At 51.2% G+C, this 24,121-nt stretch overlaps 1 protein-coding gene across 3 annotated transcripts in view; it reads right to left on the bottom strand.

Moving 5' to 3' along the window:
- The window catches only part of PLCG2 (phospholipase C gamma 2), a 166,756-nt gene that overhangs the window by 102,462 nt on the left and 40,173 nt on the right, over nucleotides 1-24,121 (bottom strand). For all 3 annotated transcript variants that reach the window (XR_006340442.1, XM_043898142.1, XM_043898141.1), the window contains exon 3: nucleotides 115-258. Coding sequence is in view for 2 of the 3 variants with exons in the window: in XM_043898142.1 (XP_043754077.1) it covers nucleotides 115-258 (144 nt within the window). In the remaining variant the exon portion in view is untranslated. The remainder of the gene's footprint in view (nucleotides 1-114; nucleotides 259-24,121) is intronic.

The following is a 24,121-nucleotide window of genomic DNA, read 5'->3' as shown; positions in this document are numbered from 1 at the left end:
GAGAACTCTCTCTCGCATTAGCGGGGGGACGGGCTGAGCATCCCGCTGGAGAACACTCTCTCGGAAGGAGGAAAGCCAGGCCCAGGGAGGGACGCGCACACGGCGGGCACCCACCTGCCAGGCTGAGCGTGCTGAGCACAAACTGGGTGCCGTAGAGGATGGTGAAGCAGCACTCGTCCTTCTGGCGGACCGCTTTCGCGCGCTCGAAATCCTTGGAGTTCTTCCCCGGCCGGATCTCCTTTATCTCCATGATGTCCACTGAAGGAAAAGTAACAGCAGCCGGTCAGAAGCCGGACGTCACTCCCTCTGAGGCGGCCGCCACGTGCCTGCACCCCAGACACCCCGCCCAGCTCTTCACTGCGCAGGGTGAAGACAAGCTCGACCAGCCCCAGGCCCTGCCCGTCCACAGCTGTGTGTGCAAATAATAAAACGCGTGCGGTTCTCAGGTGCTCAGGGCTGGGAGAGCTTTGTACAGCCACGCTGCGAGTCACTCATCGTGTCTGACTCGTCACGACCCTACGGACTGTACTGTAGTCCGCCAAGCTCCTCCGTCCATGGGATTCTCCAGGCAAGAATACTGGAGTGGGTTGCCATTCCCTTCTCCAGGGGATCTCCCAATCCCAGGGATTGAACCCAGGTCTCCCACACTGCAGGCAGATTCTTTACCATCTGAGTCACCGGGGAAGCCCTAGATGACAGAAAAAGAGGAAATTCATCCTCCCCAGAACCCCGGCCACAGGACTCTGACTTTCTCCTGGGCAAAGGTCAGGACGGCCCCTGACTCAAAGGTGAGCCCTTCCCCTCACAGGATGGCCATTTGTTGCAAGATGGACCCCCCCCTTCTATCTCAGGATGTCCAGTGAACTAAGGAGTGTCACAAAGAGACAAGTCTTTCCATCGTTTCCTCCTTTTCTTCTGTCAGCAAAGTACCTTTTCCTGGGATGGACCCACTTCCCACGCCTGAGATGAAGGTGCTCCACTCCCCTCCCACCACAACAGGCCAAAGGAGGGGCCCAGGGTCCCAGAAATGACCACGGCATCCCACCTCTTGGTCAGGATTCAGAGAGGAGCACGCGGCCTAAGCTGGGCCCGCCAGCATCCTCCTGGGACTTACTTGGCCAAAGCCACTTATCACATTTCTCCTGCTGCTGCTGCTGCAGGCTGACAAAACATGAGTCGAGGGGTGGCAGGGTCCACGCTGCTGGGCACGTGGAAAGCAAAATGACTCAGTCCCAATGCACTATCGAACTCCTGGGTCCGTTTGGGCCTGAAGCCTCATCTGCATTGGAACACGCTATCTATGTGACCTAATCGATTCTCTTTTTTGCTTTGGTGAGTGGGAAATTTCTGTCGCATGCAACCATAAGAATCCTGAGACATACACCTCCAGTATTGCACTGAACAGAGAAACAGTAAAGAGAGGTATTCCTGGATATGAGAGGGTAGGAAGGAGACCTCAGCTTTGACCTGGAGTCCAAGAAGCAAACAGACCCATGTGAACCAGGGCATCTCAGAGTCAGAGTTGAAGCAGCAGGAAAGGTTCACAGCTGTTCACACGTAACCGCAGAATGAGGTATGTGCGTGCTCAGTCATGTCCAAGTCTTTGCGACCCCATGGACTATAGCCCACCAGGCTCCTCTGTCCATGGGATTCTCCACGCAAGAACACTAAAGTGGGTTGCCATTTCCTCCTCCAGGGGATCATCCCGACCCAGGGATTGAACCTGAATCCCTTGCATCTCCTGCATTGGAAGGTGGATTCTCCACCACCAGCACTACCTGAAACGGTATAATTTCGTTCTTTTTTTATGGCTGAGTTGTCAGGCCATCATAAATTTTCATCATTTTTTATATGGACTCAATTTTGGTTTCTTTTGTTTCAGTGTATAGTTTTAGGGAATTTTATCAAAAGTACAGACTCATGTAGCCACCACCACACACAGGGAGCAGAAGAGGGGAGACACTTAAATTAGGGGAGGAAGCGGGTGGAACGAACTAAAGGCTTCCACTGTCTTACCATGGATCTAGCCAGACTGGAAACAGTTTGGGGGACAAGAGTCCTGAAGTGAAGAGAAACAACTTTAAATAAACAGCATTTGTTCTGCACTCTGTGTGTGGTGGTGGTTACACAAGTCTATACATGTGATAAAATTCCTTAAAACTATCCACCGAAACAAAAACAAACCAAAACTGAGTCCACATAAAAAAAATGTTGAAAACTCATTATGGCCTGACCACTCAGCCATAAAATAGAACGAAATTATACCATTTGCAGCAACTTGGATGCAACCCGAGATTACCACAGTAAGGGGAGTAAATCACAGAGAGAAAGATAAACACTTCATGGTATCACTTACATGGGCTTTCTCGGTAACTCAGTGGTAAAGAATCCACCATCTACGCAGGAGACACTGCACAGTTTGATCCCTGGGCTGGGAAGATCCCCTCGAGTTGGAAATGGCAACCCACTCCAGGATTCTTGCCTGGGAAATCCCACGGACAGAGGAACCTGGTGGGCTACAGTCCAGGAGGGTTGCAAAGAGTCAGACACGACTGAGCGACGGGGCACACACACATCACAAATTTGTGCAATCAAAAATATGACACAAGCGAACCTATCTATGAGCCAGAAACAGAATCAGGGGCATAAGAGGACAGCCTGGGTTGCCAACAGAGGCGGGTGTGAGAGGGAGCTGCACTGGGAGCTTGGGATTAGCAGATGCAAGCTGGTATATACAGAATGAATAAATGACGAGGCCCAACTGCAGAGAATCCTGTGATAAGTCATAATGAAAAAGAATGTATATATGTGTGTAAGTGAGTCACTCTGCTGTACAGTGTAACTGACATAACAGTGTAACTCAATTATACTTCAATAAAAAAAATTTTAAAAAAACTAATTATGGTCTGCAGTTTAATAACATTTTACCAGCGTCAATTTCCTGGGTTTGATAACTATGGTTATGAAAAATGTTATCATGGGGGGAAATTACATGAATGGCACACAGAAACTTCGTATTATTTGAATCTATACTTGTTTCAAGCCGAAAAAAAGTTTTTGAGACACTTAGCAATTATGAATGGTCCTATTACTGGATGGGGGTCTCTAAACCTTGCAGGGTAGGGAGGTATAATCCCACCCTTCATCCAACCCTGAAACCGGGGAATCTTATCTTTTCTTCTTATCCTCATTCCTCAAAAGCCAACAACAAAACACAAGGAGCCTTTGTGTGCGCTCAGACGCACCGCCTTCTGAGAGGTCAGACCAGCGGTGCTGATCTACCTGCTTTAGCAGTTATCTGGGAACATCTAAGGTATTAAGGTCTGTTCTCAGAAACCACTCACCCACCCAGCCAGTCAAGAGTCTAGCAACTTTAAGTAAATACTCTTTTCTTCCCCCCTAGTTAGTCTGGCAATGATTATCTAACCATTCTCTTTCCCCATAAAATATTGCTAAGAGGGAATTTCTGAATTGGCCTACTGGGAGCTTTTTTCCTTACAGCAAAATTATAATAAACATATGACTGTTAAAAGGGGAAGGGGCCAGGGACTTCCCTGGAGGTCCAGTGGTTAAGAATCAGCCTTCCAATGCAGAGGGCACTGGTTCGATCCCCGGTCAGGGAACGAAGATCCCACACATCACGGAGCAACTAAGCCCATGCCCTCCAGAGCTCGCGCACCACAACCACGGAGTTTACGGGGCTGCAGCAAAGAGCCCACGTGCCGCAACTGAGACCCAGACAGATAAACGTGTTTTTAGAAGACAGAGAAAACAGGAAATGGGAAGAGAATGAAATACAGCAGCTACTCTGACGACATAAACAGCCCCGATGACCCCTACACCACCGCCCCTCACTTCAGTGCAAGCGAGCACCCTTTGGAGGCCAGCCCTGTCCCAGGAGAGGGCTGCAGGTGTCCACCCTCGTCAGCAGGACTGGACACCTCCATGACGTCACCCTGACCGCTCCCCTCTTTCTTTGCCCAGATGAATCCTGGCCTATTCATCATACTTCCAGTAAGACCATGCTCTCTCCACTGGAGCCTCCCTTCCACTATCCAAAGTCAGCTGACTATTGGTGTGAGTGTATTTCTGGTCTCTCTCTTCTGTCCCGTGGATCTGTTGTTTCCCTGATTGTCCTCATAACTATGACTTTACTGTCAGTCTCAGAGTGAGGCTGCAACCCCCTCTGACTTTGTCCTTCAACACTGCATTGGCTGTCCCAGGTGTCTTGCCTCTCTATATGAACTTGAGGATCAGACTGTCAATATCTACAGAAGAACCTGTTAGGATACTGATGGAGACTGTGTTGACTACACTCGGTTGCAGAGAACTGACATATCGAGTCTTTCTATCCACAAAGGTAGAGTATTGATTCATCACGCCTTGTCAGCCAGACAATCCCCTGACTGTACACAGTCCTGGCCGCCAACGGTCTTACAGACACACTGATTTCAACCATGAGAAAACAAATCCAACCAATGATAATCATGTGCAACTCACACACAGCACACACCATAATGCCAAGCACGCTGCCAGTGCTTTGCCCGAGTCATTGGCTGGTTCCCTGGAAAGCTCCGCACCAGCACCACCTGCAATTCAGGCGCATCTGTTTACTGCCCATCCGCTCTCTCCTCCAAGCCCCAGCAGGAAAAGGGTCGTGTCCGTCCTGCGCACACCTGGAGCCTCACAGCCTGGCTTGGAGCAGAGACTCAGACTGCCGCGCAACAAACGAGGTTTCCCAGGTGGCTTGGCTTGGCTTCCCCCAGAAGCAGATTCTGAGACCGTGATTTCAGCACATGCAGTTCACCCAGGAGTGGATGCCAGGAAACACCAGCAGAGGCACAGGGAAGCAAGACAGTTGCTATGTTATCAAGCTGGTACCCCAGGGGCACTGGGGGCTGTCCCCACGGGGATTAGGAGCCCCTTAAAGGCTGCCCCATGGAGGAGGGAGGGAGCTGGGGTATTTATCCCCCAACTTCCACCTGCTATTGGTCGAGGACTGCTTCTGGAGGCCCTAACCCCCCTCCCAGGCCTTGGGAAGAGGGCTGCAGCGTTCACAGCAAAGTGCCTTCAACGAGCAGCAGTGACCATCTAGCATGAGGGTCAGCCCACAGCATCCTCTGCTGTATCAGCTTTTCAATCCGGTAGTTTCTGCGCTGTGTGTGCTCAGCCGCTAAATCATGTCCGATTCCTCGCAACCGCATGGACTGTAGCCCGCCAGGCTCCTCTGTCCGTGGAATTCTCCAGGCAAGAATACTGGAGCGAGTTGCCATTTCCTTCTCCTGGGGATCTTCCCGACCCAGGGACTGACCCTGACTCTTCTAAGTCCCCTGTAGATTCTTTACCACTGAGCCTCCTGGGAAGCCCCGTAGTTCTGTGCTACCCTCGCGGAACTCGGGGATCAGACGGCATCAAAGTTGCAGCATCCTCAGTTCAGGCAGAACACTGGGGGATGTGGACAGGCCCCAGTTATTGACAAGAACAGCGTCTCTGGGCCCCCCGAGTGGAGCTGCTGCATGGAGACAGGATGAGAGGTTACTACTTCCATACATTCTGCAGCCCTGAAGGTGTCCTGGAACTACAGAAAGCAGTGCACTCTCCCACTCAATCTCTTCAAAAATAACAGCTTTATTAAGATATAGCTCAGGACTTCCCGGGCGGTGGAGCGGTTAAGAATCCTGCCGACGCAGGGCACAGCAGTTGGACCCCTGGTCTGGGAAGGTTCCCCACGCCGCAGGGCAACTAGGACCGAGCGCCGGAACCACCGAGCCCGTGTGCTGCAGCTACTGAGGACCGCACACCCAGAGCCCGCGCGCGGCCAGAGAAGCCCGCACACGGAGAAGCCCGCGCACCACACGGGAGGGGACCCGCTCACCGCGAGGAAGACCCAGCACAAACAGAAACAAACGAGTTTTTTAAAGGAATATAGTTCCCATGCCATAGCTACAGTGCCCATGCCATCCACTTGGAGCAAACACTTCAGTGGCTTCTAGCAGATTCTCAGACTCGTGCAGCCACCGGAGTCAATGCTAGAACGTTTTCATCTCCATGAAAAGCGGCCCGTACCCTTCTGTCTCCACATTCCCGCTCAGCCCCACCAGCCCCTGGAAACCACTCATCCACTTTCAGTCTACACACAGTTGCCCATTCTGGACGTTTCATATAAACGGAATCACAGGATACACGGTCTTCTTTCCGGGCCTGGCTCTTCCATTCACTTGGCAGGACATCTCCGTGGTCCTTCTGTGTTGCCGCACGTGTCGTTTTTATGAGTGAATGACATTCCATCATATGAATCTGATCTAACCATTTATCCACTGTAGGATATTAGGGTTGTTTCCATGTTTGGGCTATTGTAAATACTACAGTTCTGAACATTCTCATGCAGGTTTCTGTTTGAACACCTGTTTTCAGTTATCTTGGGTTTCTGGTAGGAGCGGAAACTGGTCCCCTATTGTTTACACTCTCAGTCCGCAAGTGTGATGGTGACATGCCCCCTACACACCACAAGGCTGACCAGCCGCCCACCCGGGGCAGCAGTGGTTCATACCTAGGTGGACAGTCACCTGTTTGCGTGGGCTTGTGGCCGAGACTCCGCGAACCACCACCACCTCCTTCAAAACAGTCACCACCACTTCCAGGCATTCTGGGCGAGCAGGGGCCGCCTCCAGAGACACAGGGGTGCCCACTGTCTGGCCACCCCTTGAATACCAGGAGCCCCAGGAAGGAAATCCCTGACCAGTGGGAGTGGCTGTCTATTGGTAATCTGCAAAGGCTGATTCTTAAAGAGAAAGAAATACCAGGCCACCTGACCTGCCTCCTGAGAAATCTGTATGCAGGTCAGGAAGCAACCAGTTAGAACTGGACGTGGAACAACAGACTGGTTCCAAATAGAGAAAGGAGTATGTCAAGGCTGTATATTTGTCACCCTGCTTATTTAACTTACATGCAGAGTACATCATGAGAAATGCTGGGCTGGATGAAGCACAAGCTGGAATCAAGATTGCCAGGAGAAATATCAATAACCTCAGATATGCAGATGACACCACCTTTATGGCAGAAAGCAAAGAACTAAAGAGCCTCTTGATGAAAGTGAAAGAGGAGAGTGAAAAAGTTGGCTTAAAACTCAACATTCAGAAAGCTAAGATTATGGCATCTGGTCCCATCACTTCATGGGGAAATAGATGGGGAAACAGTAGAAACAGTGTCAGACTTTATTTTTCTGGGCTCCAAAATCACTGCAGATGGTGACTGCAGCCATGAAATTAGGAGACGCTTACTCCTTGGAAGGAAAGTTATGACCAACCTAGACAGCATATTAAAAAGCAGAGACAAAAAAAAAAAAAGCAGAGACATTACTTTGTCAACAAAATCCATCTCGTCAAGGCTATGGTTTTTCCAGTAGTCATGTATGATGTGAGAGTTGGACTATAAAGAAAGCTGAGCGCTGAAGAATTGATGCTTTTGAACTGTGGTGTTGGAGGAGACCCTTGAGAGCCCCTTGGACTGCAAGGAGATTCAACCAGTCCATCCTAAAGGAGATCAGTCCTGGATGTTCATTGGAAGGACTGATTCTGAAGCTGAAACTCCAATACTTTGGCCACCTGCGAAGAACTGACTCATCAGAAAAGACCCTGATGCTGGGAAGATTGAAGGCAGAAGGAGAAGGGGATGACATAGGATGAGACGGTTGGATGGCACCACCGACTCAATGGACATGAGCTTGAGTAAACTCCGTGAACTGGTGATGGACAGGGAGGCCTGGCGTGCTAAGGTCCATGGGGTCGCAAAGAGTCAGACATGACTGAGCGACTGAACTGAACTGACTGAAGAGGCTGCAGGAGCCCTTTGGGCATTTTTGTTGACATGCCCAGCACTTGATCTTACATCACACAGGGCAGCAGGACACCTTCCTTGTTGAAGGGTTGTCCCACTGACTTAGGGGTACAAGACTTAGGTGGGTAACGCTGGCTACACTCGGCTAGGTTAACCCCAAAGCGCCTTTCTGACCGACCTGCCAGTGGGAATAAAACCCCAGTGCTGGGGATGCAAACCCACATGTTCCCGAGGGTCTCCCAGGTGTGGGAGACTTGTGTGTGGATCCACATGTATGTATACACATGGGCATGCACATACTGTATATAGGTGCCTATTGCTATTCCAATGCTCACATATGAGTGTCTACTCTAAGACTCAAATGCTGGGAAAGACTGAGGGTAAGAGAAGAAGGGGGCGAGAGACAATGAGGTGGATGGATGGCATCACTGACTCAATGGACATGCATTTGAGCAAACTCCAGGAGATGGTGAAGGACAGGGAAGCATGCTGTAGTCCGTGGGGTCGCAAAGACTTAAAAATGACCTAGACACTGAACAACAAGAAGTTACCATTTTTCACCTGAAATTCACCACCTGGACCACACACAGCTGCTCTAGGAAGGTCACAAGCAGGCACCTGTGGAAATATCACTGCGTATCAGTCTGCCTTGGAGAGGAACACGTCCAGTGCTGTTGGTGGTAAAAATCGTCATGCAGCAAAGCTAGTGTCCTGCCACCCTAGTCCATCTCAGGTGTTTACTTCTGGCAAGCCAACTACCAACCAGAGTGCAATTTAGATACTCTCTTTAGTATTTTTAACAGGCGATTTCACTGTCTGTTTCTATTAAGTTACAAAGCAGTTACACGACAGAAACAAAAAATCAAAATTCAGGACCAATACTGTACAGCATCATATACATGGGTAATAACGTCATCAAAGCATCAAACCATTAGTTGTTTGTTGCTGTCAATGCTCTATATTCTTGCAGAAATATTTGATGGGCTGGTTCCTAGCTGCTTAAGGGTGTTAAGCAATACTGTGGAAATGGGTTGGGTTTTTCCCAAGCTGTTGGTGATGCACCACCACTTGTATTCATGTAATAGGACATAACACAAGACTCTCCATTGCGTCTTCAGGGATGCGCGAGGCTCAGCTAAGGATGTGTGTGCATGTGTGTGTAAAAGTGTGAGAAGAGGTTCAAAAAGAAAGAGGTTCCCACCAAGTTGCTGACAGTAGGGGTGACTCACGGGAAGGGTGATGGGCGGCGGCCGGGGGACCTTGACCTGTGTGGGCGGGAGTTTTGGCCAAGGGCTAAGGCAGAGCACAGACTCGACTACCGAGTGGGCTCCGGGGGCCGGGGCCCGGGCCGGCGGGGCTCGTGTGGTCAGGCTCCGCAGCCGCGCTTCCGGCTTGAAGAAGCGAGACGACACAGCCACAGGGGCGAGGTCTGCACAGCCCCCTTCCCGGCATCACCCCGGGTCTCCCCACGTCCAGCCACCACTACTCACCCATCACCTGCAGGCGCGCGCTTGGGGTTTCTGTGCCCCGCGTCGGTTGCCCCATGACCCTGTTTCTCGGCTCCTGTTTCCTTCCTCCTCTCACTCTTGACTCTGGGCCGCTCTCAGGCTGCCCCCATGCCTGGCACCTCCTCCTGCGCTCGCCTGGCCTCCTCCCCATCTCCTTGCCCAACCTCAGGTGGCACCACCTGCCAACAAGCTTAACAAAACACCTTCAGGGAAGCTCCAGGTATAACCGAGGGGAAGGAGACAGACCAGGCTCGGGCACCTCCCTGCACATGCCCACCGTCCCCTTTTCCATCTTTCAGTCATTCAACCAACTGGGTGGGGAGCAAGCAGTCTGCTGAGTGCCAGGGAAGGAGCTGACAGGCACGGTCCCCGTCCCCGGAAGCTCTGAGGCTGGAAGTGGGGACAGACCCTGAGCAGATTTGCACATAAACCTCCCACCGAGCTAAACATCGCAAAGCAACAAGATCAAGTCTACACAGGGGCTTCGGCCCAGCAAGGGGAAGGAAGGCTACTCGAGGCTGTGTGCATCCCGGCTGGGTTCTGCAAGCTGCAGTTATCCTGTGAGTGGGTTAAGGGGGAAGCCCTGGGAGGAGTCTGCACTGCAGAGACCCCGGTTCCAAGCCCAGCTCTGCTCCCCAACGACACCTGGGAGCCTGGGCAAGTTCCCTTCTCCCTCCAGCTGCACGCACAGTGCTAAGAGCAGCGCCCTTCCTGAGCTGCTCTGCAAACGAGATGAAACGGCAGTCAGTGAACACTGCGGTGGCCCCCGGGAGGTCTCAGAGTCAGGGTTAGCTGAGCTGTCGGGATGAACGCTCCTCCACAGCATCTCTCAGCAACACCTTCACCACCGCTGGTGGTTTCGCTCTGTCTCAGTGAAGGACCCTGCTTTAAAAAGGCAAAGGGCACGGGGTTACTTTGATAAATAACTGAGATGCACCACGGAACACACAGTTACAGGAGGTGCACGTGGGGGCACAGAAGAGTCCAACTCCACAAAAATCGAGGAGACACAGCTTCAAGTTGCATGCTGTCATCCCCAGCTATGCACAAGTTCCTTTATTCTGACTTGACGTCTACTTTCTCATAGGTGCAATGGGGAAATAACATCCATCCCATAGGTAGATATGCCTGAAAGAACTTGGTAAAATGCCAAAAAGGTGAGTTTTTGATATTAAAAATTATTTTAGGATCTTCCCTGGTACAGTCCAGTGGCTAAGACTCTGTACTCCCAATGTCAGGGAGCCCAGGTTCAATCCCTGGTCGAGGAACTAGAGTCCACGTGCTGCAACTAAGACCCATCACAGCCAAATAAATAAATATTCAAAAAATTATTTTAAAGGCTAGAGATGGGGAGTGAGGGGGGCTGCTCTCACCTTCCTTTTTGAGGAAAGCAACACGAAATGGATGAGACTGTGCTGACACCCAGCTGAGGACATCCGCCTCCTGCTTCCACGCAGAGACTTTTCCAGAAAAACGACAAACATTGAGCTGCTCCTGGAAAGCTCTGCATCGATGCAGGAATGTTTGAAGAGCCAATTTAGGGGTGTGTAAGAGTCTGAAGTGATCCTGGAGAAACTGACCAGCCTTCTCTTACCCTCGGGGACTCCCTCTCCCCCAGAGAGGAGGGAACGCTCTCCGACAGGAGAGTCTGGGTTAAGGAACCTGGCTTGCCCGGCTCAGGCTGCTTATCCAGCTCTGGTCCAACCTACCCCCCAGGAACCACACGCCCGGCCCCACTCCCTGTGGCTCGGAGTGGGCATCCAACCGTGCCCAGGGTGAGCAGGTCAGGGGTCAGAGAGCAGCGCTAAACCAGACTCTCGGGGCAGCTCAAACACAGAGCAAATCTTCTCATAGCCCGTGATGAGCGACCTGGGTCTCAGTTCTGCATCGTGTTCAAACTCAGGAGAAGATGACAGAAAGAGAAGCCTTGTGAACTGGCCAGCCAAAACATCAAACACAGTTCTTTAAGTATTCATTGTTTTAGAGTCACTTAAATTTGATGTTTCCTCCCTCCTGCTGAAAACAAAACGAGAATGATCCTACGCGTCTGATGTGGAAGATGACTTTAACAGGACCTACATTCTTTTCATGTCTTAATTGTGATGTGTATTTCTCCAATTCATACTGAAACACATCTAGCAGCCTCTAAACTGTGAGCTCAAAGTTCCTTCTATACAAATTTAAGTTTAAAAAAGTTGATTTTAAAATATGCATTAGGTATAGAAAACAGGTGGTATGCAGATACAACAAAAATCATTAAGGCATTAAAAGAAAGGACTCACTCCTTTATGCGTGCGTGGCCTAATAAAATTTTAATTTGCTTTGCTTTATACCCAGTACTGGGGCTTCCTTGGTGGTCCAGTGGTTAAATATTTGCCTTCCAATGCAGGGAGTGGGGATTCATCCCTGGCCAAGAAGCGAAGATCCCACATGGCCAAAAAAGCCACATCAAACAACAGAAGCAATACTGTAACAAACTCAATGAGGACTTTAAAAGTGGTCCACATCAAAAAGAATCCTAAATAAACCCAGTACTGTGAATCAAAATTGCATAGAAGGCCCTCATTGGACTGACCAATTGGGGTCTGGAGTTTTTTGGAACCCTGTGTGTTTCTGACACTATTTCTCAAATGCCATCTGATTATCAGCTCAGTAAAGTCTGCCATATGGCATGGTGCTGGTACCGTTTGTCTAATATTTATCTTTAAATCAACTTGCCTTTTCATCTGAGTATCCTGAGTCTATGTCTTAGTGAAGTCGCTCAGTTATGTCCAACTCTTTGTGACCCCATGGACTGTAGCCTACCAGGCTCCTCTGTCCATGGGATTTTCCAGGCAAGAGTGCTGGAGTGGATTGCCATTTCCCTCTCCAGGGGATCTTCCTGACCCAGGGATTAAATCCAAGTCTCCTGTATTGGCAGGCAGATTCTTTACCACTGAGCCACCTGGGAAGTCCTTGTATATCATAGGAATTGTGAAATAATGCAGTCAGTAGAAATGGGACAATATTATTAAAATTCAGCCTACAAACAGTTGATGCCAAAGCAAATCCTTGGGTGCTTCTGAGTTACAAGAGGACAGAGCAGTTATTAGAGGGCGTGAGGCCAAGTCCATCGCACTCAGGCTCACAGAAGGACACAGAAGCACAGCAGCGGTCACTTCCCGGGGACAGTGGCCAGAGCTGGACACGTGTGAATCTGAGCTCACGCTCACCTCGCTTGCATTTCTCCCATAGCTAAGTTATAGCTTACTGAAGAAAACTTTGCCTTTCAAAGTGAGATGTGTCAAAATTTTAGAAATGGAGGTGGGTGTGGTTATTAAGAGGGATGCTGATGGTAATGAACTTCGGGATCTTGACTGTGGTGGGGGATGCAGGATCTATCCATGGGATAAAACTGCACAGAATGAACAGATAAATGCACACAGAGCATAAGGAAAACTGGGGGACTTCTCTGGTGGTCCTGTGGCTAAGACTCTGTGCTCCCGATGCAGGGGGCCCAGGTTTGATCCCTGGTCCGAGAACTAGATCCCACATGCCACAACTAAGACCCAGCACAGCCAAATAAATAAATATTAAAAGTAAAAGGGAAACTGGGGACATCTGAGTAAGACAGGCTGAGGACTGATCGGGGCCAGCGAACTGGCTGTGATGTCACATTACAACCTTGCAAGATGTTATTAGTACTGGGGAAAACAGCACAGTCCACATACAGACGATCCTTCGAAGACCTCAATAAAATTTTCAGTTAAAAATACAGAGTAATAAGAAAGAAACAAACCAACCGTCCTAGTACCACACAGATGTTCTCCTTGATGTGCTCAGAAAGGCCAGAAAAGAGCTCTGGAGGGAATGGTGTTTCCAGCACCGGCTCCCGCCCCCGGGGCTGAGTCAGTCTCCGGGGGGCACTGGGGACAGCGTCCCTTACCCCTCCCTGTGGACCATTCCTCCCTCCACCAGGATCCATACTATTTCTAGCCGGACCACAAATAGACGCACATGGGGCTGCCTGATAACCAGTCACAAACCCAGAGGAAGTGGCCTGCAGGGGGCCCGTGACGGGGCCCAGCCTGGGGGCCCGCTCATTCTGCAGAGGTCGAGGACGGCTGCCAAGAACACAATTTCAATGAACGTCCGGGAGGAGCCCGAGCACTCAGCACCGAGCACTCAGCGTGAACTCCCCTGTGACAACAGCCTCTCATCACATCACCCCTCCCTGACTTCAGTCCAACCAGCGTGCGTGCATGCTCAGTTGCTCCGTCATGTCCGACCCTTTGCGACCCCGTGGGCTGTAGCCCTTCAGGCTCCTCTGTCCAGGGGCTCAGGCAGGCAGCATGACACATAAACACATGCTCATCCTTTGTGTCAGATGGTTCTTTTCTTATCGTTTTTTTTTTAAACAGAAAAAGAAAGGTTCTGAGAATACACAACTATCTCGACTTTGACCACTGTGTGTAGAGAAAATTCACTAGGTGGATTGATGTTGAAGCCTTCGATGGAAAATGCTGGCCCTCATCTTTCTACCAGGGACCTCTTGGCTTCAGTGGAAATCCAACAGGCACAAAAGGACAGGAAAGCCACATTCATAGAAACGCCAAGTACGGCTGGCCAGGCACCACACCAGAGACTCTGACATGCACGTGAGACCAGAGATCGTCATCTGGGTTCCAAAGATGGGGAAACTAAGGCAGAGATTCATGACTTTCTAAGGCTACCACCAGGCTTCCCAGGTGGCCCAGTGGTAAAGAACCCACTTGCCGAGCAGGAGACGCAGGTTTGATCCCTGGGTTGGGAAGATCCCCCGTAGGAGGGCATGGCAACCCACTCCAGTATTCTTGCCTGGAGAATCCCATGGACAGAGGAGCCTGGCGGGCTACAGTCCGTGGGGTCGCACAGAGTCAGACAAGACTGAGCGACCAAACGGCAGCAAATGAGGTCACCACCACCCTGGTGCGGCCAGGACTTGAACCCTGGCAGTCCGGCTCCCAGCAGGTGCTCTTAACCACGCCTCAGGGAAGGCCAGCTCCTCTTCTGGGAAGACCCCTTGCCTGCTCAGATCTCCCCGGCCCAGTCGTGTCCCTCGGGGTCCTTCGTCTCAGAAACACCCTTGCTCGGATCCTGGCCCCAAAACCCCTACACACAGGCAGCAGCACTCTGACAGGTCACCGTCCACCAAACACCAGCCAAGAATAAGACTCGGTATCCATCACCTCAGAGGTGCCTCCTGCAGCCCTGAGGGGTGAGTGGCCACTGTTACCAGCACCCGTTTTGCAGAGGAGGAAGCAGACTCTGGCAGGTTGGGTGACCCGGGTCCAAGCCCTGCCAGTCCAACTCCAGCACCACCCAGGCAGGCTCCCCAATTCCACCAGCAGAAAAGGGGAGCCCTGCCAAGGTCAAGACCCAAGGTCAAAACACCTGAGCTGGACAGTTAACAGACAGGACCCTTCTTACGGAATATTTATTAGCTGCCAGAGCTGAGCTCACTGGCTCCTTAATCCTCCACCAACCTCAGGAACAACCCCCCATCTTCCAGACTCAACTCGAGAAGGTGAGGTCAGCCCCTCACGGCCACCTGGCCGGCCAGACCGTGATGCCAAAGGCAGCAGGGCAGTGACATGGAGGTGTCACACAGAGACAGCCCGCCGCCCAGGGGAGCCTGCCGCCCAGGGAAGCCTGCCTCTCTCCTCTCCCCACTTCTGTTTCGGGGGGCGGGCTGCTCCCAGGACGGTCTCCAGGAAAACCTTTGGGGTGAACAGGACAGACACTGACTCAAGGGACCTCTTTGAAGGCAAGTCTTGACAGGCTTTGGAGAGAGATGCCAGAAGCATTCAGGGCTCCCAATGCCAAGCTCAGTCCCCGGAAGAGATGGCAGAGGAACCCCTTTTCACCCTGCTGTTGATCAGGACAGGCCAGGGGTCGTCAGCAGAACACCCTCCCAGCCTCCAGCAGGGCCTGGGCCATGTTGGCGAGAAAAGGGGCTCAGGTGCCTAGGGACCTGACCGACGGAGCCACGGTCAGAGGGAAGGGCCCCGAGGGACGTGGGCAGCCTGCAAGGGAAGGCCCGGCTCTTTCCGGAGCCGACCCGGGGCCCCGGAGGGTGAACGCAGCCGGGGAGCAGGAAACAGTGTTCATCTGGCTGGGCCCCGAGTCGATGCCCCCTCCTCTGGGAGGCCTTCCCTTCCTCTTCTCAACTTCCCCTTTCCTGGTTCTCACCACACTTTCGGTAATGACTCGCTGCTCTGCTTTACTGCTACGGCCTTGACCCGGCCCCGGCCTCGGGAGAGCTGGGCCCCCTGGGAGCCTCCAGAGAGTTACTGGTGGGGACGCCGAACCTCTGGGCATGGGATGTGGGGGTGCTCACTGGGCACCCGCGGGCTCCCCTGCTGGTCCCAAGGCGGGAGGTCCAGCTTGGCCTCCTTGTTCAGCTTTGCAGGCATGAGGTCTGACCCTCACAACGCCCTCCGTTGAATCAATGTCAGACTGCCCCATGGGAGCTTGACTAAACTGGCCAGGTCTGCTCAAACAGGAAAAGGGAAGCATGCATCAGGAAATATCCCTTTCCCCCCTGGTTGCTCCACCTGAGGATTATTCCTAAAAAGCAGCTACCGCCTGGAGCACAGGCCAGGAGAGGGGTGCCCACTGTCTGTTAGCACCCCAGGAATGATGCCAAGAACCCCCCAGGAGGAACAGGGTGTCAGGTGCTGCGTGCATCTCCTCCTCCGAGCAGCCATCGGACCACCATGATATTATCATGATTACTCCCATTTAACAGAGGGGAAGACTGAGGCTGAAAGATGACAAAGCCCACAATCCATTAGCTATCTCAAGGCTCTCAGGCCCCATGGTGGGGCATGAGCCGCCCCAGCAAGACAGCTGCCTACAGATGTGGGTCCCTTCTGCCAGGGCAGAGAAGGGCCCTGCGGCCCCTGCTTTGCCTTTGCAAATGAGTTTTCACTGTGGTTAGCGAGCCAGCCCTTCATTTCCCCACCAGGCTCAGAGTTTTGCAAACCAAGGCTGGGGGGGTGGGAGGTGGCAGTTCCTGTTACAACGAGCTAGAAGGTGAGAGTCTTCCTTCCCCTTCGGAGAGGGCAGGATGGGGGCCAGAGGGTCCCCCCAGCACTCCAGGCCAGGCAGGTCCACCCGTGTCCTCCCGGCACAAGGATCCCATGTCCCGCCCAGGGCTACAAGCTCTTGTCTGCCTTCACAGCCCAGAGCGGAAACCCGCAGCCTGCCTCCTCTTTGCAGCATCTGCCAGGGAGTCAGCCCGGGCTCCCAGCCGGAGCTCGGGTCAGCGGATGGCCAAGTCCCTGCCCCACAGTCACACCACCCACAGCCCCACCAGCTCCCACCCCCTCTGCAGAGAAGAGACACCATAAGTTGGGCCGGGCTCACAGAGGGGATGGGGGGATTGAAGGAGAAGACAGCTCACAACACAGCTGCATCTGACCAGTGCTAAACGCTCAATGCTGTCATCTCAGGTCACCCCAGCGAGGGGAACACCCAGCCACCCAGCCACTCATCCCGTCGGCAGGGGTGCCGAGGGTCCAGGGCCCGGCACCCTGGGGTCCGGGGTGGGGGCTGGAGATCCAAACAGACCAAATCCCTGCCCTCAAGGAAGCACACTCTAAGGAGGCTGACAGATAAATCCACATGTATTATATCTGCCATCCAGGATGGCATCAACAGATCAATGGACATGAGTCTGACCAAACTCCAGGAGATAGTGGAGGACAGGGAAGCCTGGAGTGCTACCATCCATGGGATTTCAAAGAGTCGGACATGACTGAATGACTGAACAACAACAGTATGCCTGCCAGCTAGAAGGGCTACAAGAATTAAACCAAAACAGAGTGAGGCCCGGGGCTTCTCAGGTGCCGCGGCGGTTAAGAACCCACCTACCAATGCAGGAGATGCAAGAGACGTGGGTTTGATCCCTGGGTCGGGAAGATCCCCTGGAGGAGGGCACGGCAACCTTTTCTACCCGGGACTCCTGCCTGGAGAATCTCACGGACAGAGGAGGCTGGGGTCGCCAAGAGTCAGGCCCGACTGAGCACAGAAGCACAGGGTGAGGCCTGGTGGGTGACGGGCAGCGGAGAAGCTCCAAGGAGATGCCCTCTAGACTGCGGCCCGAAGGAAGCGAGGCCAGAGCCACACGGACATCTAGATCAAACAACAGGGGGAGGATGGGGGGAAGGGATGGTTAGGGAGTTCGGGGGATGGACATGTACACACTGCTGTATTTAAAATGGGACACCAACAAGGCCCACTGTGTAGCACAGGGAACTCTGCTCAATGCTACGTGGCAGCCTGGATGGGAGGGGAGTTTGGGGGAGAATGGATGCACGGCTGAGTTCCCTTTGCTATTCACCTGAAACTATCACAGCACTGTAAATTGGCTATACTCCAATATAAAATAAAATTTTAAATTAAAAAAAGAAGCAAACAGCAAGTACAAAGGAACCAAGGGGGGCCTGGGTGCATTTTGTCCTGCACTCCACCCAGCTCCTGGCGTGAGGAGCAGGAGGGCGCTATGGACGCACGGCATGCGCCCCCGGAGCGCCGTGGCCCCCCGTGCCTGCTCACCTCCCCTCCCCCGCCTGGACAGTCCGATCACACCACCCCGCCTCGGTCCAGTCGGTCAGCCCACTTGCCTGGAGCCCCATCCCAACACCTTTCTCAGCCCTCTCCACCGTCCACCCAGCTCTTCTAGGGTCCTCTGGGGTCAGCTGCGACCCACACTGGATGGCCTTGCCATGATTTATGGACATCTACTAAAAAGCTGTCTCCCTCATTTCTGTGTCCACAGCATTCAGCGCCTGGCACCAAAGAGGGAACTCAGCCAAGAGGCAGAACAAGGACCCTGGAGAGTGACCTGGCAACCAGCAATCACACTACAAACAGTCTCCCTCCCACCTGGCGAATCCACCTCCCAGTGTCCATCCACCCACAAGAAACCCCACCTGTGCTGAGGGCAGTGCGACCCACAACTGCAGAAGGGAAACAGAATCAACGTCCGAGTTCAACACTGGAAATGCGAGCAAACGGGCTCTCATCATCAATGGATCCCTCTCCATCAATTAAAAAAACAGACCTATACATAACAACATGGATAAATCAAAACAACTCAATGCAAGGGGCTGCTCCAGATGGATCCTGGAACAGAATAAGAACATTTGTGGAAAAGCTGCTAAGCTCCAAATAAAGTCTGGAATTTAGGTAATAGTCATTCACCAATGTTAGTTTCTTGGTTTGGGCAAATTCATCACACAACAGAAGGTGGCAGCCTGGGAGAAAGGCACATGGGAACTCGGTGTATCTTTGCAACACCTCTGTAAATCAAAAAAAATATTCCAGGACTTCCCCGGTGGTCCAGTGGTTAGGGGTCGGCCTGCCAACACAAGGCACATGGGTTCGGTCCCCGTGCCAGGAAGAGCCAACATTCCACAGGGCAACTGAGCCCATGTGCCCAACTATGGAGCCCGAGCTCCACACCGAGAAGCCCCTGCAGTGAGAAGCCGGAGCTGCACCAGAGCGGCCCTGCTCACCACAGCTACAGAGAACCCACAGGCAGCAACGAAGACCTGCACAGCCATAAGTGAACGAAAACACAGCCTCAAAAACACTTAGCTTCAAGAAACGCTGAGCAGGGAAAAGGCTGCAAAAGTTTGAAAAGTTATACAAATGGTAATGACTTATTTAAAAGACACAAGTCAATTGTCACGGGTTCCTGTGATTCCAGTTACCCCAGGGTATAGAAATTTTAAGACATAAAAGGGTACATACCATCACAAAATGGTTATTTCTGGGAGAACTGACAGAGGGATTTATAGCCCTTTGACATTTGACAAAAAAGAATCTTGGGACATCCCCAGTGGCTAAGACTCCACATTGCCAATGCGGGGGGCCAGGATTCGATCCTTGGTCAGGGAACCAGATCCCACACACCACAACTAGAGATCCTGCATGCCACAACTAAGACCCAATGTTGTCAAATAAATAAACAAATTAAAAAAAAAAAACCTCAAACATGTATTTATTAAAATAATTAAATCAAAGCTCATGAATGAATAAGAAGCACAGAAGCAGGAAAAAGGGCAGAGCTAAGGCACGTGCCCTCAGCATCACTAAAACCCAGATTCTGTGACAATCTATTCCTGAGTCTAGACACCATTAAGAGAGTCAATATTCATAGCAGAGAATTCATTCAATGATTCCTCTAAAACCAGGCTGCAGCTGGTGAGAAAATATGACACAATCTATGAAAATGTTCAATGTGCACGCCCAGGAATTCCACCTCCAAGAACCCATCCTGCAGAAATAGCAGCACAGGTGCATGCAGATGCTGGTACAGGGGGTCTCTATTCTGAATGGTGCCCTCCTGTCCACCAGTGGGGCACGTGAGTTAAAGAACAACAGCACAGCCACTGTCTGGAATACCAGGCAGCTGTGAAAAAAGAATGGAACAGACCCGCGTGTCCTGATGCAAAAGCTGCCCAGAGCACGGTTAAGGGAAACGGCAAGCCGCAGAACAACAGGCATCGTGTGGTCCTGCTTCTGCTTAGAAAACTGTATCTAAACCTAGGTACAGGGGCCTCCCTGGTGGTCCAGTGGTTGAGAATCCGCCTTGAAATGCAGGGGACGTGGGTTCAATCCCTGGCTGGGGAATTAGGATCCCACATGCCGTGGATCAATCAGCCCATGTGCTGCAACTGCTGCGCCCATGCATTCCGCAGCCGCTCGCCACAACTAGAGAGCCCATGCGCTGCTATGGAAGATCCCGCATGCCGCAACTAGGAACTGACACAGCCAAATAAATAACTTAAAAAACTTATGCACGTCAGTGTGTGTATGGACACATACACACACAGGAAAGACGTAAAAAATTTACACTAAATGGTTAATACTGGTTACCTCCAAGATGCGGGAGAAGGACAGAACAGTTTTTCCTTCACTTGCATTGTTTGAGCTTGGCACAGTAAGCAGGTAATGCTTTTGTACCAATACGGCCCCTTTATCTCAACATTTACAGCGGCTAGCACAAAAAACAAAAACCTGACCACACAGTGAAGGTGGAGGAATAGGTGATCTACCTGTGGTTCCGCCACACCATGGGTTATTATGCAACCAGCAAAAAGGGCAGATTAGACTGCCTGTGTCAACTGAATTGGAGATTTCCTGAGTGACAAAAGCAAAAAAAAAAAAAAAAATTAAATGGAAAACCCCACTGTGTACATAGCTGGTCAAACTATACAGAAAAGTGAAGAGCTAGTTGGCAAGGGAGGACCGGTGATCGGGACAATACACAGGAAACTTCTGGGAATTGCAATGTTCTTGGTCTCAATTTGATGGTGACATGGTAGTTCATCTTGTAATCATTCATTATACTGAATATTTAACGTGTGTTATTTCAAATTGGAGAAGGAAATGGCAACCCATTCCACTCTTCTTGCCTGGAAAATCTCATGGACAGAGAGGCCTGGCCGGCTACAGTCCATGGGGCTGCAAAGAGTCGGACATGACTGAGAAACTAAACAACGACAACAATTTCAAATATAAAAAATTTAAAAAGCCTACAGGACTTCCCCAGCAGTACAGTGCATAAGAATCTGTCTGCCAATGCAAGGGATACAGGTTTGATCCCTGGTCTGGGAAGATTCTACATGCCGCCCATCCCAACTAAGCCCATTCGCCACAACTACCGAGCCTGCACTCCTCAACAAGAGAAGCCACTGCAAGGAGAAGTCTGTGCACCACGATGAAGAGTAGCTCCCACTCACTGCAACCAGAGAAAGACGACTCTCAGCAGCAAAGACCCAGCGTAGCCCAAAATAAAAAAAATTTTTTAAAAGCTTACAAACACATAGTCGACACAGAAGAGTCTCTATAAAGGCCACATGCCCATAGTTCACTGACCTCCCTTCCAGCCACTCTGGTCCTCATCAACACCCTGCCTCCTTGCCCTTTTTTTATTTAAACACATCCAATTCATGTTAAAAACACAGCTCTCTGGCACGTGCCAGGATTCAGAATCCCTTCTCTTGCAGCGATCACTCTTCCCTTTAGACCACCCTGCCAAGTGCATCTCCAGACCTGGAGTCAAGTCTGAACAAGAGCAACACACACAACGTGAAGCCCACACAGAGATCCCGGGCGACTTGCAATGTCTCCCTAAAAACAGGTCTCTAGTGATGAACCAAAAGGGCACTGGGCCGTTGTGGGCTCCTTGTTTCAAAAATTTTAATCCAAACGTGGAAAAGAAAAGGAATGCAAACAGATGGGAAAGAACTCCACCTTATAAAAAAAAAAGAACTCCACCTTACTCAAACCTTGTATGTAACACACCTTTCATGCTCGAGAAACATGCAAGTTGAGCTGTCACAGCAGCTCTGGAAGGCTGGTGTTGTACAGGCCAGCCGAGTCTCGGAGATCTGTAACTTGCTTAAGGTCACACCAGCATGTCTTCCCAGGCTCCTCTGTGGACCCCAAGAACACACTGATCAAAATTGTGGCTGAAATAAAGGAGGAGGCACCACCTGCCACAGAACAGTAAAAACGGCGAAAAAGCTGGCTTAAAACTCAACATTATAAAAACTAAGATTGTGGCATCTGGTCCCATCACTTCATGGCAAATAGATGGGGAAACAGTGGAAAGTGAGAGCCTTTATTCTCTTGGGCTCCAAAATCACTGCAGATGGTGACTGCAGCCATGAAATTAAAAGACACTTGTTCCTTGGAAGAAAAGCTATGACTAACCTAGACAGAATATTAAAAAGCAAAGACATTACTTTGCCAGCAAAGGTCTGTATAGTCAAAGCCATGATTTTTCCAGTAGTCATGTATGGATGTGAGTTAAACCATAAAGAAAGCTGAGCACCAAAGAATTGATGCTTTTGAACTATGGTGTTGGAGAAGACTCTTGAGAATCCCTTGGACTGCAAGGAGATCAAACCAGTCCATCCTAAAGGAAATCAGTCCTGAATATTCATTGGAAGGACTGATGCTGAAGCTCCAATACTTTGGCCACCTGATGTGAAGAACTGACTCACTGGAAAAGATCCTGATGCTGAGAAAGATTGAAGGCAGGAGGAGAAGGGGATGACAGAGGATGAGCTGGTTGGATGGCATCACCGACTCGATGGACATGAATCTGAGCAAGCTCCGGGAACTGGTGATGGACAGGGAAGCCTGGCGTGCTGCAGTCCATGGGGTCGCAAAGAGTTGGACGCAACTGAGCAACTAGACTGAACTGAACTGATCCTCAATAGTCTAAAACAGAGTTTACATTCATTGGCTGGGGGCTGCATCTGGCTGCAGACATGTTTAGGTAGGACAAGGCCATGTTGCTTATTTATTTGTTTAAATGAGTCAGCACTTTTTAAAACTGAGCTGATTTCACAGTGATGACCAGCGTTTTCAGCCGCAGGTCTGTTGACCCTGAGCCTGCAGCACTGGGCATGATCTGCCCATCTCGCACGCCGGGCACCACGGTTCCCACCCGCCCTCACGTCTCTGCAGCCCAGGTATGCCGTCACTCATCCCCTAGACCCTGTCCGGTTCTCTTAGGTAGGTCACCTGCCCAGCCTCCTACAAGCAGACGAGTTTCTGGTTCCCCCATCTGGAATGGAGGAGGTGGAATTTTAAAAGAATAAATGCAAAGTTCTATTTTGGGGTCTGAAAACTTAATTGACACAGAAGTACAGAAGTAGCCAGAGTTCCCAAACAACACAGACCCTTTCTAACTGCAGTAGACGTGAATTCACCAGGCTCCTTCCCACACATCTCATCTATGAGGTCCCGGAAAACGTCCAGTGAGTCTGATTTCAGCACAAGGTCACAGCGAAAGGCATCTAGAGACCTCACAAACATGGTGACAGAGAGTCTGTAGATTACGAGGCAATTCCTTAGCCCAGCGGTCCCCACTGCGATGAGAAGCCCATGCACTGCAATGAGAGAGTAGCGCCTGCTCTCCGCACAGCTGTGAAGACCCAGCACAGCCCCTTCCCCACCAAAACAATAAATAAATTAACAAAAGGTTGGGGACTGCTATCTTCGGGGACTGAGGAGGTAGCATCTAGAGAGGAGTTCAGGGCCAAGTTCCCTGGTGTCAGTCAACTAATCCACAGGAAGCAGGAGCCTGGTTTTGCTCTTCTCCAGTAGTAAGATCCAGACTTCCAAGTGGTTACAGGAAGAAACCTTCAAAACACCCAAGAGGTGCTGAAAATGGTCCCAGGCCGCACTGAGACATACTGGAAGAAATCACAGCAGTTTTACCAGCTAAGTGGCTTCAGGAAGGTCAGGGTACTCTGTGAGACTCAGTTTCCCCATCTGTAAAATGGGGAGGCTTTATAAAGGCACAGTGAGGACTGATAAAGGCACCAAGGATAGCGGTCGTAAGACCCCTCAGAAGACACAGTTAGAAAGTGGCCACTGCTGTGAGGATCTTCAGTGCTTCTCCACCATTTACGGAGGGTGTCATTCTAAGTGCTTTCTGCACTTTAACACGTTTAATTCCATGACATCCCTGGGACATCAGTACTACTTCTATTACCATTTTATCAGTGAGGAGGCTGGGCCACTCGAAATGAAGTGATGTGACCTCAGGAGCACGCTGCTGGGCTGCCCAGGTGGAGCAGTGGTGAAGAGTCCCCAGGAGACGTGGGTTCAATCCCTGGGTCGGGAAGATCCCCTGGGGAAGGAAGTGGCAACCCACTCCAGTGTTCTTGCCGGAAGAACCCCATGGACAGAGGAGCCTGGAGGGCCACAGTCCACGGGGTCACAAA

This window comes from Cervus elaphus, chromosome 4, assembly GCF_910594005.1.
Source record: "Cervus elaphus chromosome 4, mCerEla1.1, whole genome shotgun sequence".
NCBI lineage: Eukaryota > Metazoa > Chordata > Mammalia > Artiodactyla > Cervidae > Cervus > Cervus elaphus.
The sequence above is the reverse complement of the archived record's forward strand: the minus strand, read 5'-3'. Positions and strand labels throughout refer to the sequence as shown.